The 27,131-nt window shown below is 45.3% G+C and overlaps 1 protein-coding gene across 5 annotated transcripts; it reads right to left on the bottom strand.

Moving 5' to 3' along the window:
- Positions 1-2,696: 2,696 nt before the first annotated feature.
- LOC120055003 (cAMP-specific 3',5'-cyclic phosphodiesterase 4B-like) lies at positions 2,697-27,131 on the bottom strand. 5 transcript variants are annotated; one of them, XM_039002823.1, is made up of 9 exons: positions 27,012-27,125; positions 24,936-25,048; positions 13,304-13,397; positions 9,617-9,903; positions 9,151-9,315; positions 6,996-7,095; positions 6,572-6,849; positions 6,177-6,359; positions 2,697-6,072 (listed from the first exon to the last, which is right to left on the bottom strand). In XM_039002823.1, the coding sequence occupies exons 2-9, from the start codon at positions 25,023-25,025 to the stop codon at positions 5,659-5,661; spliced, it is 1,611 nt and encodes a 536-aa protein (XP_038858751.1). In that variant the 5' UTR covers positions 25,026-25,048; positions 27,012-27,125; the 3' UTR covers positions 2,697-5,658. The 5 variants fall into 5 exon arrangements, with proteins under 5 accessions (XP_038858751.1, XP_038858750.1, XP_038858752.1 ...); XM_039002822.1 differs by lacking the exon at positions 13,304-13,397 and having other exon boundaries at positions 27,012-27,131; XM_039002824.1 differs by lacking the exon at positions 27,012-27,125 and having other exon boundaries at positions 24,936-25,307.

The following is a 27,131-nucleotide window of genomic DNA, read 5'->3' on the forward strand; positions in this document are numbered from 1 at the left end:
GCCTTCCGCCAGACAGGAGCCGTCAGCCAGCCATGAGCAGCCAGAGCCGCCAGCCAGCCATGAGCAGCCAGAGCCGCCAGCCAGCCATGAGCAGCCAGAGCCGCCAGCCAGCCATGAGCAGCCAGAGCCGCCAGCCAGCCATGAGCAGCCAGAGCTGCCAGCCAGCCATGAGCAGCCAGAGCCTACCGCCAGCCATGAGCAGCCAGAGCCTACCGCCAGCCATGAGCAGTCGGAGCCTACCGCCAGCCATGAGCAGCCAGAGCCTACCGCCAGCCATGAGCAGCCAGAGCCTACGGCCAACCATGATCTGCCAGAGCCGCCAGTCAGCCAGGATCTGCCAGAGCCGCCAGCCAGCCAGGATCTTCCAGAGCCACCAGTCAGCCAGGATCTACCAGAGACACCAAAGCTGGTATTGACAATGGTGGAGTGGGGGCCACGTCCCGCACCCGAGCCGCCGCCATAGGAAGGCCCACCCCGGACCCTCCCCTTCTGTGTTAGGTTTTGCGGCCGGAGTCCGCACCTTTGGGGGGGGGGGGGGGTACTGTCACGCCCTGGCCTTAGTATTCTTTGTGTTCTTTATTATTTTAGTTAGGTCAGTGTGTGACATGGGGAATGTTTGTGTTTTGTCTCGTCTTGGGTGGTTATATGGTAAAGGGGGTGTTGGGTTTAGTGCATGGGGTTGTGTTTAGTGAATGTGTCTAGGGTTGTCTATGGTTGCCTGAGTGGTTCTCAATCAGAGACAGCTGTCTTTAATTTGTCTCTGATTGGGAGCCATATTTAAGGCAGCCATAGGCATTATGCGTTTGTGGGTAATTATCTATGTTTAACGTTTGTAGCTTGTGTATGCACTAACGTTTGTAGCTTCACGGTCGTTTGTTGTTTTGTTTTGTAAAAGTGTTCGTTTTCGTGTTTCGTCATCTCTATTAAAAGAAGATGTACTCATATCCCGCTGCGCCTTGGTCCGCTTATTATGACGATCGTGACAAAAACAAAGTGTTGGAAAAGAAAGTAAAAGTGCAATATGTGCCATGTAAGAAAGCTAACGTTTAAGTTCCTTGCTCAGAACATGAAAGCTGGTGGTTCCTTTTAACAAGAGTCTTCAACATTCCCAGGTAAGAAGTTTTAGGTTGTAGTTATTATGGGAATTATAGGACTATTTCTCTCTATACGATTTGTATTTCATATACCTTTGACTATTGGATGTTCTTATAGGCACTTTAGTATTGCCAGTGTAACAGTATAGCTTCTATCCCTCTCCTCGCCGCTACCTGGGCTCGAACCAGGAACACATCGACAACAGCCACCCCCGAAGCAGCGTTACCCATGCAGAGCAAGGGGAACAACTACTCCAAGTCTTAGAGCGAGTGACGTTTGAAACGCTATTAGCTCGCAACCCGCTAACTTGCTAGCCATTTCACATCGGTTACACCAGCCTAATCTCGGGAGTTGATAGGCTTGAAGTCATAAACAGCGCAATGCTTGAAGCACAGCGAAGAGCTGCTGGCAAAACGCACGAAAGTGCTGTTTGAATGAATGCTTACGAGCCTGCTGGTGCCTACCGTCGCTCAGTCAGACTGCTCTATCAAATCATAGACTTAATTATAACATAATAACACACAGAAATACGAGCCTTAGGTCATTAATATAGTCGAATCCGGAAACTATCATCTCGAAAACAAGACGTTTATTCTTTCAGTGAAATACGGACCGTTCCGTATTTTATCTAACGGGTGGCATCCATAAATATTCCTGTTACATTGCACAACCTTCAATGTTATGTCATAATTACATAAAATTCTGGCAAATTAGGCGGCCCAAACTGTTGCATATACACTGACTCTGCGTGCAATGAACGCAAGAGAAGTGACACAATTTCACCTGGTTAATATTGCCTGCTAACCTGGATTTCTTTTAGCTAAATATGCAGGTTTAAAAATATATACTTCTGTGTATTGATTTTAAGAAAGGCATTGATGTTTATGGTTAGGTACACATTGGAGCAACGATACGCATCGATTATATGCAACGCAGGACACGCTAGATAAACTAGTAATATTATCAACCATGTGTAGTTAACTACTGATTATGATTGATTGATTGTTTTTTATAAGATAAGTTTAATGCTAGCTAGCAACTTACCTTGGCTTCTACTGCATTCACGTAACAGGCAGGCTCCTCGTGGAGTGCAATGTAATCAGGTGGTTAGAGCGTTGGACTAGTTAACTGTAAGGTTGCAAGATTGAACCCCCCGAGCTGACAAGGTAAAAATCTGTCGTTCTGCCCCTGAACGAGGCAGTTAACCCACCGTTCCTAGGCCGTCATTGAAAATAAGAATGTGTTCTTAACTGACTTGCCTCATTAAATAAAGATTAAATAAAGGTGTAAAAAAAACAAAACAAAAAAACGGCCAAATCGGTGTTCAAAAATACCGATTTCCGAGTGTTATGAAAACTTGAAATCGGCCCTAATTAATCGGCCATTCCGATTAATCGGTCGACCTCTACTTTGGACCATGGCAAATGAAGAGAAGTGCCTGGTTTCCTACAGCTAGTGTGTCACTGTGGGCCTTATGTCATGTTAGCACCAGACTGTCTGTTAGGGGGGATGTCACAGTGAGTGCTTGTCTCGCCACATTAAAACATATCCAGTGTGATGGTTGAGCTGCTGCTAGCACTGTGAAATAAGGACACAGAGACAAAGATATTCATGCTTTATTTTTTAATCACTTCATAGAAAAAGTATTTTCTGATATTTTAACACAATATACAATATTATACCATACATTGTGTGAAACATTTAATATGTCCGCTGCGACTGTAACGCGTTAGGTAGGTATTCAAAAGACATGTAAAAAAAAAAAAAAAAAAAAAAAAAAACATCTCTCATGCAGATAGTGCCAAGCGTGGCTAACCATTTGGACACAACTCGGACCAAAATGTTTAACATAGATTAACAATGTTATACTGGTGACAAATTTGAATTTCAAAACTGCTAACACGTTTTGGTCAAATCAAAATAGTTCACAATAGCACAATCAATTACAAGAAGATCACATTTTTGTAACGATTCATCACGTTCAGCTCAGAGATATTGTAGCATGCCACCAATAATCCCCTTGAACTACTTTACATGGAAGGACGTGTAAAGGAGCAGACACTCTGTCTGTCTGTTGTTATTCCTTAATTCTGTCGAACCAGTGGATCTGAACCCCAAATCAGCAATCTGCATTGAAACTGTTGCACAGAGGAGCATGGATTAGTCACTACTAGAAGCTGCTGAGAGGAGAACGTCTCGGTGTGGACTAGTGACAGACTACAGTATCAAAGCTTCTCCACAGCTTATCATAGCTATACCCAGGCCTCTGTTGTTTAACATGTCCTCTATGCGTGGTAAACCTACAGGTTGTGAATATGTCTCTTTAGCTGCTGCTCAGGGCACTCAAACATTTGTGCGAATATATATTGACTTATTATATAATAAAAAAAACAAATAGAGGATATAAAAAGACTCCGACGCAGAGCCCTGTACATGTTAGACACCACCCCTTCCAGGTAATGCAAGTGCATATAAATTAAAATAGATTTACACTGACTGAAACAGTATTCTTATGTACAGTACAACTGAATGTAATGAATACACTGTTATAAACAGCAAAGGACCAGCTTGAGCTCTAGTGACAGACAATAAGAGGAGTCATGTTGAGCCTAGGTGACAAAGACTAACATGCATACACACACGTACTCTCACACTCATATTTTATGACACACACACACACACACACACACACACACACACACACACACACACACACACACACACACACACACACACACACACACACACACACACACACACACACACACACACACAACACAACACACGATTACCATGTAAGCCTGCTGGAGTGAGTGAGGTTATAGACAATAAGGTAGTTGAAGTACCTTTGAGTATGTCAGTAAACCGAAGTGAATAATGGAGAATAGGTCATAGATGCTGAATAGGCCGTCATGAAAACCAGCCATGGAGGCCTGTAAGGGACAATCTGCCTTGCAGACCGCCTGGGGTTGACGGTCTTAATGCTGACCCACAGTGACAGTGAACTACACTGTCCGGGGCCCTTTGGTTTGGTGTCTCTGTCACATCATCTCTAGATAACCTACTACTGTGGGTCATCATCCTCTTGTTCTCAACAATAAGTATTTTTCACCTCGGGTTTGGGGTTTGCAGCAGACATTCGACAGTTTCTACGTGCCGAATCTAATCTGAGGATTAAATCTAACGGACCAAATCCTGATAAACTTCCCGTCCGGCCAGGAAATGTGATACAGTTAGTGGGAAGGGAAGATTAAGGTCAATGGGTAGTAGCAGAACTTCATTCCCTTTTATTAGGTGGATGAATAAATAGCTGAACTGTATAAACCATGTGAATAATTATAGTGCAGCTGACTTCTAGACATGCAGCCGCCCGGCCACCTTTCATCATCTGGACCGGTCCTGATTCTACAGGGACAGGGGGTCCTCCCTTAGTTATATTGTTACATTATCAGAACCAGTTAGGTTCTGGAATCTTTGGTCTAGTAGGAGTAATAGACAACAGCAGGATACCTCGAGAGGAAGCTGGAAATAGCCTTCCAACTGCATGTGATAAGAAACTTTGCTTTGGCTGCCAAGTGCTATTTCTGTCTATGATGTTGACATTTGTTTGGAGTCTGAACGATATCAGGATTTGATCCATGAGGGAGATTGTGGGGAAGCAGGTTAGATGTCAGAATGTTGTGTAACTGTTTTCTGGAGTTAGAGTGAACATCTATCTGCCTACCATTTGTCTACAGTGAGGTCTGACAATCTAGACATGTAACACGAATGTGTACATTGTGTACATTTCATTTTCATATAGAAACATAGATTTTGTACATGGATTAAGATGACAGAATGTGTATTTCTTATTATGGGAAAACATGTTTTTAGCATTTGATGAGTATGTCCAGGAATTGTTTGTCTAAGTTAGTTAGGATTTCTTCTATTGCCCAATACTAGTAGGAAGACCGTTCTCTTTGTCTGAGATATAAAAGGATTTTGCTCTTGAGCTTTCGAAAAAACGAAACAAAAAAAAACATTCATACTAAAGTGTGTTCAATAAATTAAAAAAACAATTCAAAAGATAATAGTAAAAAGGCACACAAAAGTCCTCTGACAAATGATACAAGAAAAAAGTGACCATATTTTTTTCTCTCTATATAAACTCATGTCCATCAATCAGTAGATCATAAGCTACCTCATGACATCCCATTTCAGTAAAAAAGTCACAAGGTACAAAACTTCTCTCAGTAGTAGTGTCGACATTTCAGATGCCAGTCGGGATGGAAAAACAACCATTTCCCAGATTGGCCCAAGTCCTTCATTTAATTTCCTCAGAGGACTTTCCGTCCTTCAGGCCCAAAATGTTCGCAGCATTTTTCCTGAGAACTCCGTAGCCGCCCCACTGAAACTGTCCCTCTGTTGCCGGCTCCTAACGCAAGTGCAAGGATGGGGGGGTTGAAACTGACGCCCCATGCGAGCTCAAACTAAGACCCCCGTGGGCTTGTTAAAAAGCACAGCTGCAGGATTTCTCCTGTTTAAAACATTAAACCAACCACCATTGCGGTGCAGCAGAGCCCATTAAGTGTCTGTGGGTGATGCATCTTGGGTAATTATCGCTATGGATGACGTGGGCTCCATGGATTCCTCGGGGTCCTGACAGTCAAAGTAGTCAACCGGAGACCGAGACGACTCCCCCAAAACATCCTCTTCCTCCTCCTCATCCCCCTGGCTCTGTTCATCTTTCTCTGTACCCTCAGAGTCCTCCTCCTCCAGGGTGAGTTCAAACTGGAACTTGTCTCCCGCCTGGCCCCCTTCACCTCCACCCTGCTCCCGCTGCTCCGTGGCCCAGGGAGGAGAGGGGCTCTGGGGAATCATGCTCTGGTACCAGTTCCTGTTGTCCTCCAGAGTGTCCAGGATGTCCTGAGCGTCAGGGTGCACCAGGTCAGCCCACGTCTCCCACAGAGGGTGGACGATGTAGTCTATGAAACCCACCTGGAGAGAGGGAGGGAAAGGGAACAGTGGTGAGTCAGGAGTCAGAGTGTGTATGTGTGTGTGTGTGTGTATATATGTGTGTCTCTGTATGTCCAGTATCATACCTGGCTTTTCTCTACTGAGGCAGTGTGTTTGTCACACATGGGGCTGATCTCCATGCCTCTCTCCCTCTCCCTGTCTCCCTGGTGGAAGAACTCCTCCATGATGCGGTCGGTCCACTGACGGTACAGCTCCAGAGACTTGGTAGGGTTACTCAGGTCAGCACAGTGAACCATGTTCCTCAGCACCTGATGGAGAGAGGGAGGGAGAGAAGAAGGTGAGAGTGATATGGAGTGGTAGGAGAGAAAGAGAGATGAAGAAAGACGGCTAGAGAATGAATGAACAGGTTTGAAGAAGAGAGCAGGAGGAGACAGGTGAAAATGGAGTGAAGGAGCAGAGGTCATACCACAATCCAAACCATGTTACTAAGTCTAGATGATGATGATGAAGATAAACCCACCTGTATTCTGTCGGTGTAGTTGTCCAGCAGCAGGACCCCAGAGCTGGTCACCTTCTTGGTCTCCACCATGGTCTTCAGGTCAGCTAACAGACTCATGTGCTTGGACATGTCAGTGGCCAGAACCATTTCGATGACCATCTTCCTCAGACTCTGCCTCTGCTTCTTGGTCAGGCTCTGGAAGATGTCACAGTTGTCCTCCTGCAGCAGCTTGAAGCCCACAGCTAGATGGTGGTTCTCTAACACGGACTCATCGTTGTACATCAGGGCTAGCTCAGAGTCTGAGGGAGACAACAGACAATGAATCAGTCACTTGTTCAACACAGTTGATGAATATGGATATCTATACAGTATCTATAGATAATTCTCATATATTTATTCTATACATTATTCACATAACAGTAACAGGTGTAAGAGAAAGACTCACTGGTATTGATGAGGAACTGGTTGGACACCCCCGGGTGGTCCACATCATGGATTGCTGCAGCAAAGATGGCCGCCAAGATCTCTAGATCGCTGAAGACCGCCTATGTGAGAGAGAGGGTCCAGGGTTAAGAATTTCTCAAGAGAAACAGTCAAAGACCAGAACAGCTACAGGGAACAACTAATCCCAGTGCAGCCCACTCCCATTGATTCCCATGGCTAGGGTTGCTATCGCTAACAGCCAACATAGTGTAAACACTAGTCAGAGCTAGATGAGTGCTGGCCTACATTAGCGAAATGACTATCTTATGCTAACCATGTCTCTGTCTCTCTATAGGCACCCATACATAGCGGTTTGACACTGGCTGTAAGAGCAGGGCTATAAACATGATGGAAGGATGGAGGGACGGATGGGGGGACTGTAAAAACGGAGGAGAGCAGCTGGTGACATGCTGAGAGCTGGGTCACGCTGTTAGACTACGTCATTGATGAGGTTCCACTGTATATATATAGAACCACAGAGAATGGAGCTGTGAGAACAAACAGAATGGGGTGAGGGAGGGAGGGGGGCAAGGAGAGAGGGAGGAATAGGGGATAACTTTTGGTTTCCGTCTAAAGACTGAGGGAAGATGACTTACGGAGAATGCGATTGAAAACCCTGGGGAAGACTTACAGTACCATAAGATTCAAGGGTTGGGGTGAGAGTAAGGACAGTGCACTAAGGTGGAGTTCTATTAGCTCAGATGGGTGTGGGATAAGGGTGAGGTAATGGTTGGGTGTGGGATAAGGGTGAGGTAATGGTAGGGTGTGGGATAAGGGTGAGGTAATGGTTGGGTGTGGGATAAGGGTGAGGTAATGGTATGGTGTGGGATACGGGTGAGGTAATGGTAGGGTGTGGGATAAGGGTGAGGTAATGGTTGGGTGTGGGATAAGGGTGAGGTAATGGTTGGGTGTGGGATAAGGGTGAGGTAATGGTTGGGTGTGTGATAAGGGTGAGGTAATGGTAGGGTGTGGGATAAGGGTGAGGTAATGGTTGGGTGTGGGATAAGGGTGAGGTAATGGTAGGGTGTGGGATAAGGGTGAGGTAATGGTTGGGTGTGGGATAAGGGTGAGGTAATGGTTGGATGTGGGATAAGGGTCAGGCAATGGTAGGGCGTGGTATATGGGTGAGGTAATGGTTGTGTGTGGGATAAGGGTGAGGTAATGGTAGGGTGTGGTATAAGGGTGAGGTAATGGTAGGGTGTGGTAAAAGGGTGAGGTAATGGTAGGATGTGGTATAAGGGTGAGGTATTGGTAGGGTGTGGTATAAGGGTGAGGTAATGGTAGGGTGTGGTATAAGGGTGAGGTAATGGTAGGGTGTGGTATAAGGGTGAGGTATTGGTAGGGTGTGGTATAAGGGTGAGGTAATGGTAGGGTGTGGTATAAGGGTGAGGTAATGGTAGGGTGTGGTAAAAGGGTGAGGTAATGGTAGGATGTGGTATACGGGTGAGGTAATGGTAGGGTGTGGTATACGGGTGAGGTAATGTTAGGGTGTGGTAAAAGGGTGAGGTAATGGTAGGGTGTGGTATACGGGTGAGGTAATGTTAGGGTGTGGTATACGGGTGAGGTAATGTTAGGGTGTGGTAAAAGGGTGAGGTAATGGTAGGGTGTGGTATACGGGTGAGGTAATGTTAGGGTGTGGTAAAAGGGTGAGGTAATGGTAGGGTGTGGTATAAGGGTGAGGTAATGGTAGGGTGTGGTAAAAGGGTGAGGTAATGGTAGGATGTGGTATACGGGTGAGGTAATGGTAGGGTGTGGTATACGGGTGAGGTAATGTTAGGGTGTGGTAAAAGGGTGAGGTAATGGTAGGGTGTGGTATAAGGGTGAGGTAATGGTAGGGTGTGGTATAAGGGTGAGGTAATGGTAGGGTGTGGGGGATGTGTGAAGAAAAGAAAAGTCTAGTGTCAGCCACTTACGTTGAGGGCTGGTGTAGAGAGCAGGATGTGTGTGGACTGGGGTTAGGGGTTTGGTAACTTAGGTCGAGGGCTGGTGTGGGGGTTAGGGGTTAGGTAACTTACATCGAGGGCTGGTGTAGAGAGCAGGATGTGTGTGGACTGGGGTTAGGGGTTTGGTAACTTAGGTCGAGGGCTGGTGTGGGGGTTAGGGGTTAGGTAACTTACATCGAGGGCTGGTGTAGAGAGCAGGATGTGTGTGGACTGGGCCACGTCTGCCGCGTGGAGGCTGTTGTGGTAGGCCACGTCTCCATGGTAGTGGTCCTCCAGGGTCATCATGTACGCAACAAACGTCTCTGTCGGGATCTTAAAGGTCTTCAGCAGGTCTCTCTCCTGCAGGGGACACAAGGATATGACTTAGTACCTATGTACAGCTGTACCATATTGTGTGTGTGTGTTTGTGTGTGTGTGTGTGTGTGTGTGTGTGTGTGTGTGTGTGTGTGTGTGTGTGTGTGTGTGTGTGTGTGTGTGTGTCTGCATTGCATGCATATATGTGGGTGCAGCTGTGCATGTGTGTGTGCATGTGTGTGTGTGTGTGTGTGTGTGTGTGTGTGTGTGTGTGTGTGTGTGTGTGTGTGTGTGTGTGTGTGTGTGTGTGTGTGTGTGTAGGAGTGTATAGCCAGTTATAACCTACCTGGAAGATGGCGTACATGATACAGGTGAGAGGTCTATGTTCGGAGTACTCTGACACGGTAAAGATGTTCAGACCCCACTTATTCAGATCCTCCAGTTCCTTGGAGAGCATGTCCTCCTTGTCCGTCTTGACCCCGAAACGTGAGATGGATGAGTTGGAGAGGGAGGGTCCATAAGAGACCTTCTTCACTCCAGTGATCTGAGTCATCAGCTGTTGCTGCTTCTTCCTCTCCCGACCAGCCTTCTCCTTGGGCGTCACAGATGGCATGTCCATGTCGTTCTGTTTGTCTGAGGGGGGAGAGGACATCTCTTTGGGTTAGGACACTCCATGCCATTGTGTTTGACAGACCACAGAGAGAAGAGAGGATGAAGGTTTGATGGCCCATTCAGTTTAGTAATGTCATTACAATGAACTCTAACTGTGCTGCTGTGTAGACAGTGAAGCCTCTCATAGCTGAACTAACCTGTCTCTCTCCGCTGAGGGTAATTCAATTACCACTGTCACTCTACCCCTCTCTCTCTCTCTCTCTCTCACTCCCTCTCCCTCTCTCTCCCTCTCCCTCTCTATCCCTCTCTCTATCCCTCTCTCTCTCCCTCTATCACTCCCTCTCTCTCCCTCTCTCTCTCCCTCTGTCCCTCTCTTTCCCTCTCACTCCCTCTCTCTCCCTCTCCCTCTGTCCCTCTTTCTCCCTCTCACTCCCTCTCTCTCCCTCTCTCTCCCTCTCTCTCTCCATCTCCCTCTGTCCCTATCTCTCCCTCTCTCTCTCTCCCTCTCTCTCTCCCTTTGTCCCTCTCACTCCCTCTCTCTCCCTCTCTCTCCTTCAGTCATAATAGAAAATGGGTGATTAAGCATGCTGTAACATGTGATGCATGGGAAACAGGGGAAGAGCAATAAACTGGCACAGTAATTCATTATCACCATCATTATCACCATCATTATCACCACTGAGACAATGTCTACTAGCTTCTCAGACATGCCACTGAACCCACTCTCCCATTCCCTTACACACACAATGGACCAGAACTCTATGAATGGAAGGGACAGTTGGTTTGGCCATTGAAATAGAAAGCATTTTTTAATGGGTTTTATAAGGACCCTCACATAAAAAAGGTAACCTGGTTTTATAAGCACACAGCAGACACTTCCTCCATAAAGGTTAGAGTGTGTGTTTATTAGAGTGTGTTGCTGATGAAGCTGTATTGTTTGACATGTGGCCATACGCCTTTCTTTCTGTCTGTCTGTCTGTCTGTCTGTCTGTCTGTCTGTCTGTCTGTCTGTCTGTCTGTCTGTCTGTCTGTCTGTCTGTCTGTCTGTCTGTCTGTCTGTCTGTCTGTCTGTCTGTCTGTCTGTCTGTCTGTCTGTCTGTCTGTCTGTCTGTCTGTCTGTCTGTCTGTCTGTCTGTCGTTTTGCCAATTCAAAATGTTCTATGCAGGTGGAGTGTTAATGTGACCTTGATTCCCTGAGGCCCAGACTAGACTGTCATGTCTCTCTCCTCTCCAGGGGTTGGGTTAAATGTAGAAGATGCATTTCAGTTGAATGCATTCAGTTGTACAACTGACTAGGTATCCTCTCTTTCCTCTCTCTCTCTCTCTCTCTCTCTCTCTCTCTCTCTCTCTCTCTCTCTCTCTCTCTCTCTCTCTCTCTCTCTCTCTCTCTCTCTCTCTCTCTCTCTCTCTCTCTCTCTCTCTCTCTCTCTCTCTCTCTCTCTCTCTCTCTCTCTCTCTCTCTCTCTCTCTCTCTCTCTCTCTCTCTCTCTCTTCTCTCTCTCTCTCTCTCCATTTCTCTCACCTTTATTCTGCTGAAATTCTGAATTACCTCCAGCCTGCTCTATATGCTCTCAGTGAAACCCAAATGCCAGAGAGAGAAAGAGAGAGAGAGAGATGGAGAGATGGAGAGAGAGAGATGGAGAGAGAGTGTGTGGGTGGATTTGGGCTTTTAAAATTCCCTTAATGAGTTATGCCTGGCTGTTACCGTGGTAGCAAGTCGGAAAGAGCCAGTTCAGACAGGGTGTTATGGGATGAGTGGAATGAACAGCTGTGGAGGAGAGGAGCCCTTGCACGTGAATGGGCCTCACACACACACCATCATCCCCAACCCACAGTCCCATAGGGATGAGCTGCCCAATAGGATGCACGCACATATAAAGGGTTCAACTCTCTCTCCAACAAGGCATCCTAGGATGACCTTACAATACAAAAACTATCTGGGTGGGAAATGGAGAGAGGGAAACTTGAAAATGGCAGCCATAAATGTCAACAATGTTATCCCCTTGCCTTGTTTTTCTAAAGAAACAATGAGCTCGATATTGCTGTAACATAATTAGAAATATAATCCCAATCAATGGTCAGTGGTCAGCTCAGGACAAACTATCAGCTGTCTGTTTCCTAATGCTTTCTCTGCATCTCTTTCCCATATTAATGTGTAGCCAACCAGCTTCAGCAAACCACTCCTACTGCTCGGTCCCACAGGGAACTATAGAGCGGTAGAGTGATAGAAACTCCCATCTCCCATCTGTGTCTGATCTACGCACTAACTTCCTCAGGCATGGAGCGATGGAGAGAGGAAGGGGGGATGGGGTGAAGAAAGACAGAGATACATTAAAAGGGATATGAGTCACCGAATGGGAGGCTCAGTTATCTGTGAGGGGATTCCACCGTACCCCCACCTCACCTCTACTGCGTAATACCAGTCTCTCCATCTCTCTCCATCTCCCCCCTCCCTATCACAATCTCTCTCCCCCATCTTCTAGCTCAGACCCTGCAGTGGGAGACTAGAGGGGACTAGATTCAGATGGCAGTGCATCACACATGGTACAGTACATACGCAGGTAGATAGCAGGCCACGGGCATCCATATTGTCTGTTCTTCTACCTGCCTCTGTCCTTCCTCCTCTCCCACACATATATTATGTCCCAAATGGCCCCCTATTCCCTATGTAGTGCACTACTTTTACCAGGGTCCATAGGGCCAGCCCATAGGGTTCTGATCAACAGTAGTGCACTATATAGTGAATAGGGTACCATTTGGGATGCACTCAGAGAGTCACGACTGGAGCCCCCCCTCTCTCTCTCTCTATCCACTGGCTCTGATGTGGCCTAACAAGCTCACCTGTCAATCAACCAGTAGCAGAGGCACCTCACTAAGAAGTGTGTAGCCAGCCAACTACCTCAAAGCTTCGAGCTTTTCCTATCTGGTTTTGTTTTAATGGGCCTTGGGAGTGATGGATGAATACTAACAAGAGGTAATGGTGCAGGGTTTTACAGTACACCCCCGCAACAAGCATCCAGACTCAGACAAAATGGAGGGAGAATCCCACACACACACACACACACTGCGGTATACTGTATACACACATGTGTGAGATATAAGATATGAGTATTTGTGCGTACAAGTGTGGGTGTATGAAAGTGTGTTCGATTGATTGTGTGTGCATGATTGATCTTTATCAGTCTATAAGAAGTGTGTGGGAACAGTCACACATCAAAAGCAATGGATTTACCTAGAGTGTGTGTGTGTGTGTGTGTGTGTGTGTGTGTGTGTGTGTGTGTGTGTGTGTGTGTGTGTGTGTGTGTGTGTGTGTGTGTGTGTGTGTGTGTGTGTGTGTGTGTGTGTGTGTGTGTGTGTGTGTGTGTGTGTGTGTGTGTGTGTGTGTGTGTGTGTGTGTGTGTGTGTGAGATCAGGTCTTTACCCATAAAGGTGTTGGAGATGAACTCGGACACCTGGTTACCGGAGCGACTCATCTCTGAGAGGTGTGTCAGCTCCCGGTTCAACATTCTCTTGAACTGGAAAAGAAGATACAGAGGAGAGGGGGAAAACGTTAGCATCCTGTATACTACTGGAAAACCTGGAAGACATTATGGTGCAGGAGAATACTGTGGCAAAGCAGTCACTGGGGATTACTGTATGCTCATTCGAGCTTTATACAAACAAACAAAATCTCTAAACAAATCTCTAAACATTACACACAATCAGTACAAAAGGGATTTGGAAAATAAATGTTTTATTGTTTTCATATCAACAAATCAAATCCCTCCAGGTTAATATTCTGCAGTGCAGATTCCATCTGGTCATTATCACATTCATGGTTTCTGGTTCATATTGCAAGAGGAAAACCTGCAGATCTGCAGTGTATTATACAGCCTATGAGAAAACCATGCATACAACACAGCTGTAGGGAAGCACCGCCACTGCAGCAACAGTAGCACCGTCTGTGTGTCAGAGAGAGAGATTCCTAGCCCCATCCACAGCACTATTGTGTTCTGCAAAGATGCAACCAAGATGGAGCCTCAGCTCAGCTCCATAAGATCAGACCACCTAGGACCAAACAACCACCACACTGCATAGAACACAACCACACAGCTTTAGTTTTACACCCTCCAAAACATCACCACACTACTATAACAGCTCAAACACCAAAACCAGAAGGTAAATATAATGTCATGGCATGTTATCCTGAGGAGCTACGTCAGCTAACAATACAATACACACCTTAATGTAACCCCAAGACACAGACAGCAGGTAGTTAGCTTCAGGCATTTTGGAACCCGTTTTCCCCTCCCTACAGGACAGAGAGCCAGCAGCAACAGCCGCAGAACTACTGTAATCCAGCGTGGTAAAATAGAGAGAGGCAGATGAACGGGATTCCTTTAGTGCTAAAAAGAATCCTCCTCTTCTCTCCTCTTCTCTGCTCCCTTGGCTTTCTGGATCAACGGATAATAGAACAGCTAGTTAAAGATGGCTGGTCGCTCTCTCTCTCAGCAGAAGTCTCAGTGAGGCTCTCCATGTCTAGGTAAGAGGATACCAAATACCAATACCAAAGAGGAGAAGGGAGCAGACTGTAGCTGTAGTCAGGGGTAGTGATTCCGTCCTAGGCTAGGAGATCCACAGAACTGTGCTGCAGCTGGAGCTATGAGCTAGATTTGGAGCTGAGGGGGGCTCTGAGCACTGATGAATAATAGACAAGAAGGGGAGGAGGGAAGAAATACTGGGATGGAGAGAGGAGGAGGAGAGAAAAAAAGGTAAAGCACTGCGATGCTCATCTGACTGGAGGGGGGTTCCTCCACTGTATTAATCTCACTCCACTGCTCTCTAACTGCTGCAGCTCTCTTCTCTCTCTCTCTCCCTGACTCTCTCTCTCCCTGGCTCTCTCTCTCCCTGGCTCTCTCTCTCCCTGGCTCTCTCTCTAAGTTTCACTCCCTGGCTCTCTCTCTCCCTGGCTCTCTCTCCCTGGTTCTCTCTCCCTGGCTCTCTCACTAAGTCTCTCTCTCCCTTGCTCTCTCACTAAGTCTCTCTCTCCCTGGCTCTCTCACTAAGTCTCTCTCTCTCCCTGGCTCTCTCTCTCCCTGGATTTCTCTATAAGTCTCTCTCTCCAAGTCTCTCTTCCTTCAATTTCTCTCTCTTTTCTCCTCTATCTCTATCCTCTCTCTCTCCCTTTCTCTCTCTTTCGTTCTGTCTCTGTCTATCCTCTATTTCTCTGGCTCTGTCTCTCCCTTTCTCCCTCTTTCCTCCTGTCTCTCTCTCAATCCTCTCTCTCTCTTTCCTCTTGTCTCTATCCTCTCTCTTTCCTCCTGTCTCTATTCTCTCTTTCGCTCTCTCTTTCCTCCTGTATCTCTATCCTCTCTCTCTCCCTTTCTTTGTCTTTCCTCCTGTCTCTGTCTATCCTCTCTTTCTCTGGCTCTCTCTCCCTTTCTCTCTCTTTCCTCCTGTCTCTCTCTTTCCTCTCTCCCCCTTTCTCTCTCTTTCCTCCTGCCTCTCTCTCTCTCTCTCCCTTTCCTCTTGGCTCTATCTCTCTCCCTTTCTCTCTCTCTCCTCCTCTCTCTCTCCCTCTCTCTTTCGCTCCCTTTCCCCACTTTTTCCTCCTGTCTTTCTCTCTCTCCCCTCCGTCTTTCTCTATACTCTCTCTCTCTCAGTTTCCCGTCTCCTTTCTCTCTCTCTTTTCCCCTACTTCTAGTCTGTCAGCCTCAGCAACACACTGTACATAGCACACATGATTTGACAGAAAGTGGAGCAGAGTGGAGGGGAGAGCCCCGAGCAGCACAACCAGGCAGTGGGGGAGGGGTGGGAATGGGAACCAGAGATACAAGATCCCCCTTCCCTCTTTTCTATCCTTCTCTCCTCTCTTCCCCTCTTCTCCTCTGCAGATAACCCACTTCCCTCCTCCCTGACAGAGGCAAGGATGAGGAAAGCCTCTCTCTTTGATCTCTCTGCCAGAGGATCACAGACTAGTGCTGCCATTTAGCCATTTTTAATAGAGTACTGAGAGAATCGTGGGAGAAGCCTGCGTCACTGAGCAGTAATGGGAGAAATGAGAAGGAACGGCACGTCTTATACTGTACATCTCTTTCTTTATTTGTCTCCCTCACTCCTCCTCTCTTTCTATTGCCTGACATTTGTCAGCAGAGCCACAGTGGCTGTTCATTATCTACAGCCGATATTAGTATTAGAGGTTTTCAGGGCGAGAGAAAACACCAAAGAGACGGAGTGAGAGAAAACACCAAAGAGACGGAGTGAGAGAAAACACCAAAGAGACGGAGTGAGAGAAAACACCAAAGAGACGAAGTGAGAGAAAACACCAAAGAGACGGAGTGAGAGAAAACACCAAAGAGACGGAGTGAGAGAAAACACCAAAGAGACGGAGTGAGAGAAAACACCAAAGAGACAGAGTGAGAGAAAACACCAAAGAGACGAAGTGAGAGAAAACACCAAAGAGACGGAGTGAGAGAAAACACCAAAGAGACGGAGTGAGAGAAAACACCAAAGAGACGGAGTGAGAGAAAACATCAAAGAGACGGAGTGAGAGAAAACACCAAAGAGACGGAGTGAGAGAAAACACCAAAGAGACGGAGTGAGAGAAAACACCAAAGAGACGGAGTGAGAGAAAACACCAAAGAGACGAAGCGAGAGAAAACACCAGACAGAGAGAGAGAAAACACCAAAGACACGGAGTGAGAGAAAACACCAGACAGAGAGAGAGAAAACACCAAAGAGACGGAGTGAGAGAAAACACCAAAGAGACGGAGCGAGAGAAAACACCAAAGAGACGGAGTGAGAGAAAACACCAGACAGAGAGAGAGAAAACACCAAAGAGACGGAGTGAGAGAAAACACCAAATAGACGAAGCGAGAGAAAACACCAAAGAGACGGAGTGAGAAAACACCAGACAGAGAGAGAGAAAACACCAAAGAGACGGAGTGAGAGAAAACACCAAAGAGACGAAGCGAGAGAAAACACCAAAGAGACGGAGTGAGAGAAAACACCAGACAGAGAGAGAGAAAACACCAAAGAGACGGAGTGAGAGAAAACACCAGACAGAGAGAGAGAAAACACCAAAGAGACGAAGCGAGAGAAAACACCAAAGAGACGAAGTGAGAGAAAACACCAGACAGAGAGAGAGAGAAAACACCAAAGAGACGAAGTGAGAGAAAACACCAAAGAGACGGAGTGAGAGAAAACACCAGACAGAGAGAGAGAAAACTCCAAAGAGACGGAGTGAGAGAAAACACCAAAGAGACGGAGTGAGAGAAAACACCAAAGAGACGGAGTGAGAGAAAACACCAAAGAGACGGAGTGAGAGAAAACACCAAAGAGACGGAGTGAGAGAAAACACCAAAGAGACGGAGTGAGAGAAAACACCAGACAGAGAGAGAGAAAACACCAAAGAGACGGAGTGAGAGAAAACACCAGACAGAGAGAGAGAAAACACCAAAGAGACGGAGAGAGAGAAAACACCAAAGAGACGGAGTGAGAGAAAACACCAAAGAGACGGAGTGAGAGGAAGAAAAATTGGTAGATAATTGCATCCTTCACCAATTTGGGTTGATATCAGATATCAACATTCACTCACTCACTCACTCACTCACTCACTCACTCACTCACTCACTCACTCACTCACTCACTCACTCACTCACTCACTCACTCACTCACTCACTCACTCACTCACTCACTCACTCACTCACTCACTCTCACTCTCTCTCCCTCTCCCTCTCCCTCTCCCTCTCCCTCTCCTATGTTCAATGGGCTGCCTGCTCTGGTAGGAGACTGACTGGAGGCCATCAGTTAATAGAGCTATGAGCTATCAATTCCTCTTAGCAAGGTTTCTTAATGCTCATTGTGAAACCTTTATCCAGGATGGAGAGGAATATCCATGATTGTGAAACTGAGAATTCTCATATAAGAGCTTGTTTGTAGGAAACGGTAAACAAATCTTTACCAGGAGCCTTCTATCGAGCAGAATACACGTGTGTTGGGAAAGATGAGGGAGAGATTAAAGCTTTCACATTATCCTTCCTCTGCAAACCAAGAAAGGGAGGAGGGTGGAGAAACGGAGTTAAACATTAAAAGAGAAGAAGAAGCCCTCTTTATATAAAACTACATAGTAAATAATATGAGAAATATAACAGCGGGAGATGTCTCAGTGATGGAGGAGCTAGACTGTAGCCTCCAGGCAGAGTTAACACACACACACACACACACACACACACACACACACACACACACACACACACACACACACACACACACACACACACACACACACACACACACACACACACACACACACACACACACACTATAGCTAAACAACAACCAACAACAATCCAATCTCCTCTCATCAGAACTCAGCTCTGCTGCACAGCATTTGTCACCTCTCTGTACCACACACTCCATATCCCATACACACACTACAGCCCTCTGTGTGTGTTACATTCCCACTGCATCTCTCCCTACTTCCTCTCTCTTTCAGTGTTGATCTGTTTAGGGATGCCCCACCCGTGGTGATCTTAATGAAACTCTATGAGCTGATTGTGAATGAGATTGAGATTTAATGTTAATATTGGATGAGTTGAGTGTTGATGATTCATTCAGATAAGACAGAGGTGAAGGGAGAGTATTTTTCCTCCTGCTGTGGAGCTCACCTCTCTGACACCGGAGCTCACCTCTCTGACACCGGAGCTCACCTTTCTGACACCGGAGCTCACCTTTCTGACACCGGAGCTCGCCTCTGACACCGGAGCTCGCCTCTCTGACACCGGAGCTCGCCTCTCTGACACCGGAGCTCTCTCTCTCTCTCTGCTTTTCCGCCCTCCATTCTTTCACTCTCTCGATCACTTTGTAACCTTTTCTCTATCCCCTCCCTCTCTCCCCATCCTCTCTCCCCACCAACGGCAGACAGACAGACAGACATACATACACACAAGCAGGCATGTACTGTGGCATCTTTTGAAATTACTTGAGTTAATAACACCACTGATTGAGGACCTCCAAACTCAAAATTATATTTCATTTCCTCTTCCAGCCACGAGTGGGCACTATGTCCTCAGACAGGCTGCAGCTGAATAGACTGTAAAATATGACTCTTGCTCAACATGGGGGATTTGTAAAGTAAAATTCCATGTTTTTATCAAATGTTCCGTAATAATATAACTTGAGCACGCACAACTTCAGTGCCAGGTAATCTTATCTAGTTGCGCTTGATTCCCCGGCCTTGGTAAACGTATGACACACAGTGATTACACTGTGGTCATGATGGGGTAAGATTGACCATGACATATGTTTCTTCAGGGATGAGGGCAGTACGTTTACAGATAGAGACCAACCCCATAGAGAGTCCGGATACACACGACCTCTCACTTCCTCTAACTGACTCACTACAGTCCGGCTCTGGCTGCGAATGGCACTGTGTGTGTATACATAGGTGTGCCATCGTTAGCTCACAAATAAGAAAGTATGAGGAATTGAGAAACTGCATGACAAAAGAGAAAGAGGAAAATAGATGATTAAAGAGTAAAAGAGAGACAAAGAAAGAAAAGAGAAGTAAAGGCAAGTGACTCAACGCTTTGACACAAAGTGTTTCAGTTCCCCTCAGAGAGATTTCAGTTGTGGTCAGCAGCTCTATCTAAACCTCCAGAGAGATCAGCTCTATCTAAACCTACAGAGCGAGATCAGCTCTATCTAAACCTACAGAGAGATCAGCTCTATCTAAACCTACAGAGAGAGATCAGCTCTATCTAAACCTACAGAGAGATCAGCTCTATCTAAACCTACAGAGAGATCAGCTCTATCTAAACCTACAGAGAGATCAGCTCTATCTAAACCTACAGAGAGATCAGCTCTATCTAAACCTCCAGAGAGAGATCAGCTCTATCTAAACCTACAGAGAGATCAGCTCTATCTAAACCTACAGAGAGATCAGCTCTATCTAAACCTCCAGAGAGATCAGCTCTATCTAAACCTACAGAGAGAGATCAGCTCTACCTAAACCTACAGAGAGAGATCAGCTCTATCTAAACCTCCAGAGAGAGATCAGCTCTATCTAAACCTCCAGAGAGATCAGCTCTATCTAAACCTACAGAGAGAGATCAGCTCTATCTAAACCTACAGAGAGAGATCAGCTCTATCTAAACCTCCAGAGAGATCAGCTCTATCTAAACCTACAGAGAGAGATCAGCTCTACCTAAACCTACAGAGAGAGATCAGCTCTATCTAAACCTCCAGAGAGAGATCAGCTCTATCTAAACCTCCAGAGAGAGATCAGCTCTATCTAAACCTACAGAGAGATCAGCTCTATCTAAACCTACAGAGAGAGATCAGCTCTATCTAAACCTACAGAGAGAGATCAGCTCTATCTAAACCTCCAGAGAGATCAGCTCTATCTAAACCTTCAGAGAGAGATCAGCTCTATCTAAACCTACAGAGAGAGATCAGCTCTATCTAAACCTACAGAGAGATCAGCTCTATCTAAACCTACAGAGAGATCAGCTCTATCTAAACCTACAGAGAGATCAGCTCTATCTAAACCTACAGAGAGATCAGCTCTATCTAAACCTACAGAGCACCACCTAGAAATCAACAGGATGTTTAAGCACCACCTAGAAATCAACAGGATGTTTAAGCACCATCTAGAAATCAACAGGATGTTATAGCACCATCTAGAAATCAACAGGATGTTTAAGCACCATCTAGAAATCAACAGGATGTTATAGCACCATCTAGAAATCAACAGGATGTTATAGCACCACCTAGAAATCAACAGGATGTTATAGCACCATCTAGAAATCAACAGGATGTTTAAGCACCACCTAGAAATCAACAGGATGTTATAGCACCACCTAGAAATCAACAGGATGTTTAAGCACCACCTAGAAATCAACAGGATGTTATAGCACCATCTAGAAATCAACAGGATGTTTAAGCACCATCTAGAAATCAACAGGATGTTATAGCACCACCTAGAAATCAACAGGATGTTTAAGCACCACCTAGAAATCAACAGGATGTTATAGCACCACCTAGAAATCAACAGGATGTTTAAGCACCATCTAGAAATCAACAGGATGTTATAGCACCATCTAGAAATCAACAGGATGCTTCACACAACTTTGTGAAGTAAAGAAAAGCATTCTAGTTTTGTCTTTGAAGAGGCCTTTGTATGAGAGTGAGATGGCTTGGAGGAGCTCCAAATTTTCACTGCAAACTCAATTCATAACTAAACCTAAATAAAGGTGTTGGTTGGTGACTGACTGACTGCAGCACAGAGACCCTGTCCCCCGGTCTCCTCTCCCTCAATGCAGCAGGGCATGGAAACACCACTTACAGTGCATTCGGAAAGTATTCAAACCCCTTGACTTTTTCCACATTTTGTTACGTTAGAGCCTTGTAGTAAAATGGATTACATGAAAAAAAAATCCTTATCAATCTACTTTCCAAATGCACTGTATCAGCCAGGCCACTTTCCACATTAACTTAACAACTTGGTTTGGACACTTTCAGATGCGTCAGAGATTAACGGAAATAAAAAGTTAGTTATTCTCTTTTAACACATCCCGTTTGTTCTGACCGAGATGGTGGAAGAAGTTCCAGAAAATAACAACAAAGCAATGTCCTTAAATACATTCAACCAACTGCCGCAAATGACTGTCAACTCTCAACGACTCTCAAAAAGTCTACTTTCTATAATATTGAACTAATTTAATGAACTGATAAGAATTCATCAGTGCACTCTCAAAGCAATAGCACAGAAACTCGACTGAGAGAGCCACATAGGCTTGACTCTATCTGCAGGGCACAGCCTTACTCAGACAAAGCATCCTTGATTGTTGCAGCTTTACACAGAGGTGCACTCCGCTGAAGTCAAGACAAAGAACCAGCATTGAATCCATTTACCTTGGTGTACTTCTCAAAATCGTACAAAATATCCCAGATAAAGTATGCACAAAATATCATAAGGTATGCATAAAATATCATAAGGTATGCACAAAATATCATAAGGTAGGCATAAAATATCATAAGGTATGCACAAAATATCATTAGAAAGACTTGCAGGCAGACAAATAAGTTTTCCCAGAGACTTAGAAGCAGCATAAAACAAAACTAAACTCAGTAAACCATGCAGCATTGGCAAAACCCCAAAGCAACTGCCCATGACACAAGAAATTACTTTTGAATAACTTTTGAAGAATACACTAATAGATTTTTTCTCCAAAATAAATAAGTGCATTAAAAGCTTCAAACTAGGAAAAATCTTCAACTAATCGAATCCAAGATAATTTTACCTTTCTCCAGCCGTTAAGTTTTCCTAACTTTCTCTCTTTCTTTTCCAGGCAGCAGGCTCCCATCTTGTGTGTGTGAGCGGCTTGGTTGGGTTAAGTCCTGTAGAGTGTCTGGGCTCGCAGGAAGCAGAGTCTGTATGTACTGAGACTATGAGTAAGGTCCAAGCCTCAGGCTCTGACGTGGGGAGGGTTGGGAAACGCCGTAGCTCTCTTGACTCACTTTGAGTTGGGTGCTGGGTGTGTGTGCCTGAGTGTGTTTCTGCTCAACGCACACATCCCCTCTCTGGTAGTTCCGCCTCTCTCACCCTGACAGTCTACTGCCTGTTCTCTAACCTAGTGTTGCAGCAACCAGCATCAGGGTAACATGTTATACACTGTCAATAAAACTGTTATCAATGATATGATCTCTCTGATATTTCTGTTGTTAGTCCAAACAATGGATTTCCATGTGAAGCAGTAGAAAAATGTATGATACCCTAGTTCTCTTGATTTGACCTGTTCAAACTAATCCAGGTGATAGTTTGAATCCCAGAGAGGGAAAAGGAACAGTCAAATTTGATATTGTCCTTGACTCCTACACAGAAGCTGCAAGTTTGAGCAAGAGCATATCACTTACAGGCAATCTGATCAAATCAGAGGGCCAGACAGACAGACAGTCAGAGGGCCAGACAGACAGACACTGATACAGTCAGAGGGCCAGACAGACAGACAGACAGTCAGAGGGCCAGACAGAAAGACAGTCAGAGGGCCAGACAGAAGACAGACAGACACAGACAGACAGACAGACAGTAAGAGGGCCAGACAGAAGACAGACAGACACAGACAGACAGACAGTCAGTCAGAGGGCCAGACAGACAGACACTGATACAGTCAGAGGGCCAGACAAACAGACAGTCAGAGAGCCAGACAGAGAGTCAAAGGGCCAGACAGACAGTGACAAAGTTCAATGCTCTTTACCATGGGGATGTTTTACTGGAATTTGTCTGTAGACTTTCCCCGCACTTTACTAAGGTTTCAAATGCTGTCAGATCTTCAAGAATTGCGTCTCCAACCTCATCTGAAACTGTTATCTAAGACATGTTTATTATCTTCATGACAGTGAATGCAGCATCATGCTCAATGCTACTTTGTGAAAGTTGTGTACTTTTATCAGTGGACAGTAGAAATACAGGAGATGATCTTGATCAAGTGTTTCAACCACGCTCAAAGACTGCTCAGTTTAAACGAATGGGATCAGTGTTCACTGTTCAGATAACCTCTCCCTACTGTTTGTTGGACTGATCTAATACGTGTCTAATGTTATCTTATCTCATCACAACGACCAAAATAATTGTGAAAGCTGAACCAGTATCGCCCTCAGGGCAGCATAGGGAGTTATAGGGGAGATTCTTAAGACTGAATCAGAACAGTTTGAGTCAGCAGGCATCAGTGACTCCTCCATCAGTCAGTCTGCCACCCAGTCATTCAGTCTGCCCATGTGACCGTTTAGGCTGGGCTAGCTTCTCAGTCTGTCTCCACATGGGTTTCTTGTTTTTGGCCTTTTTCCAACCAAGGTGAAGAAGTTTCCATCAATAATCTGTCCGTTGTTCAGTGAGTCTGTCGAGTGACTAAACCTAATTTGCCCAGTGACTCACAATCACTTTCTATGTCCTTTTGCCTGTCAGTCAGTGATTCAGTTAGCCAGTCAGTCCCTATGGTGTGTGTGTGTGTGTGTGTGTGTGTGTGTGTGTGTGTGTGTGTGTGTGTGTGTGTGTGTGTGTGTGTGTGTGTGTGTGTGTGTGTGTGTGTGTGTGTGAGCTCCTCCATTGTATTTAGGAAAAAGTCCCTTCTGTCCTGCATGTGTCCTGATGACGAAAGCAATCGGTCAAATAAACAGGACCATTAACCCTGCCCCAAGGCATTCTGGGAGCTCTATTGTAGTCTGATCTGAGTGAGTATCAGGAAGGAAACAGGAAGACAGAGTCAAGCAGAGCAAGGGTCTTCAGCATCTCGCACACACACACACACACACACACACACACACACACACACACACACACACACACACACACACACACACACACACACACACACACACACACACACACACACACACACACACACACACACACACACACACACACACACACACACACACACACACCTCTTCCCCTCCAGTGTATTGTTTGACCCAATGCAGGACCGGTGACATCCTGTTGTCCAGCTTCTACAACAGTAATGAGCTTTTCTTCCTATGTTTGCAGAATTTAACAAGAGTAAACTTGAAATTGCATTAAATTGTGCAGGACATATTTGAGCAATGCAATTTTTTTCAATGGAAAATTGCACATTACAGTGCAATACAGTAGTTAAATGCAGCTGATTTGCACGAGCATGCAACAGTCAAAGGAGACTCTGGAGTATAAGTTTAAGCATAAGAGGGACCATGGATGGTCCCTGACTGTACATATGGTACAGGTACACTGCTGACATGGCCCCTGGCTGGCACATTAATAACTAGCAGAACACTTACAAAACTACCCAGCAACTTCAGTTCTCACGTATTCAACGGGAAAATGCAAAAGTCAAAATGCACTCAAGAGTCAAAATCCCTAACAAACTAAGTCCATGACTGGACTTGGAGATATTGGACATTGTGACATATAGTAGTTAGTTGCCAGCTCCGTCAGAGCAAAGCAGCAGCGGCTGCAAGTTTGGAGGTCAGTGTATTGGTAATAGAGATATGGGTCTGCAGAGGGTTGAAGACATAGGGAGTTTTGAGGTCAATCTTACCTTGTTGGAGGCCATGTCGCTGACGGAGCGGTAGGTCTGGATGGTCTCCAGCTGGTCCAGACACCAGTCCAGCTCCTCCATGGTCTCCATGGCCAGCTTCTGGTACGACTCGTCTGTCAACAGACACACAGACACAGGGCAGTAGTCAGCAGGGTACAGAGGGTGAAGGCAAGGTGAGAGAGGCTGGCAGGGGGCTGCTGCATGGTGGCCAAGCCTGGTGGCGGAGGGGGCACACGGCACAACGCTCCTTCATCCTAAGCAAGACTAACACTGAGGCTAACTGCTAACGGCTAGTGGGAGGCCACAGCTGCTGCACTCTCTCTCTCTCACACACCGTTACTTTCTCACTCACTGACTGAGTGACTGAGTTTCTTTTTGCTACTCTCTCTCTCTCTCTCTCTCTCTCTCTCTCTCTCTCTCTCTCTCTCTCTCTCTCTCTCTCTCTCTCTCTCTCTCTCTCTCTCTCTCTCTCTCTCTCTCTCTCTCTCTCTCTCTCTCTCTCTCTCTCTCTCTCTCTCTCTCTCTCTCTCTCTCTCTCTCTCTCTCTCTCTCTCTCTCTCTCTCTCTCTCTCTCTCTCTCTCAATTCAATTCAATTCAATTCAAGGGGCTTTATTGGCATGGGAAACATGTGTTAACATTGCCAAAGCAAGTGAGGTAGATAATATACAAAAGTGAAATAAACAATAAAAATTAGCAGTAGACTCATTTACATGAACCCAACTTTGAGAGCAGAAAACCGGCCCCCTCTAAGGAAAACATACAACTCTCAAGTCCTCAAATCAAACACGCACTCATACACACTCCCATCATAAACTGTGTGACACTTTGCACACCAAAGGAAATGTGATGTGTCTCTGTATAACAGTGACTTTACTCCTAGTTATATGTACATACAGTGAGCTCCAGAGTATTGGGACACTGACAATTGTTTGTTTTGGCTCTGTATTCCAGCACTTTGATTTGGCTATGAGGTTAAAGTGCAGACTGACAGCTTCAATTTGAGGGTATTTTCATCATTATCGGGTGAACCGTTTAGAACTGTTACAGCACCCCCAATTTTAGGGGACCAAAAGTATTGGGACAAATTCACTTATATGTCTATTAAAGTAGTCGAAACGTAAGTGTTTGGTCCCATATTCATAGCACACAATTTGTTGGATGCATTTTCTGTTTGTTTTGGTTGTGTTTCAGATTAGGGGTATGATATTTATGCCTCTGTAACTTTCTCACTCATCATTATTCACGATTCATTCAGGATTATCCGTAATTATGGTATCATCCACATTACTGTAGAAGTGATTCTTATTTACAATAAAAGTGACTCCAAAATGACACAATTCATTTTTTACAATTAATTTCACTAAATAATTTCAAACACAACCAAAACAAACAGAAAATGCATCCAACTAATTTGAAGTCACAAGCTTGATGTAGTCATTATCTGCTATGAATATGGGACCAAAAACTTCACTTTGACTACTTTAATACACATGTAAGTGAATTTGTCTCAATACTTTTGGTCCCCTAAAATGGGGGGATTAAGTACAAAAAGTGCTGTAAATTCTAAACGGTTCTCCCAATACGGATGAAAATACCCTCAAATGAAAGCTGACAGTCTGAACTTTAACCTCATAGTCATTGTATCATTTCAAAGTGCTGGAGTACAGAGGCAAAACAACAAACAACAGAAAATATGTCTCTGCCTAAATACTTTTGGAGCTCACTGCATCTATCTCAATTACCTCGTACCCATGCACATTGACTCGGTACTGGTACTCCCTGTTTATAGCCATGTTATTTTTTACTCGTTATTGTTATTCGTTATTCACTGTGTATTTATTCTTTGTGTCACTATTTAATATTTATCTTTAACTCTGCATTGTTGGAAAAGGGCCTGTAAGTAAGCATTTCACTGTTAGTCTACACCTGTTGTTTACCAAGCATGTGACGAATAACATTTGATTTGAACAGAAACAAATACTACAAAAACATCAAGCACTTAATATAGATCTTCCACAATCTAGTAAAGCCTAACGACAGATGAATTCAGTTTGATGTCCTGCGGTAGCGCCGACCTTAGCTTGGCCGTGTAGAATGTTACCCCTGCTCTGATCTCCCAGCCATCAAAGGGGAGCGAGTGTTTGCATTCTGGCATTCTCCCACTCTGCTACAGCGAGAGGAGAGGAGAGGGACTG

Source organism: Salvelinus namaycush, chromosome 10 (genome assembly GCF_016432855.1).
Source record: "Salvelinus namaycush isolate Seneca chromosome 10, SaNama_1.0, whole genome shotgun sequence".
NCBI lineage: Eukaryota > Metazoa > Chordata > Actinopteri > Salmoniformes > Salmonidae > Salvelinus > Salvelinus namaycush.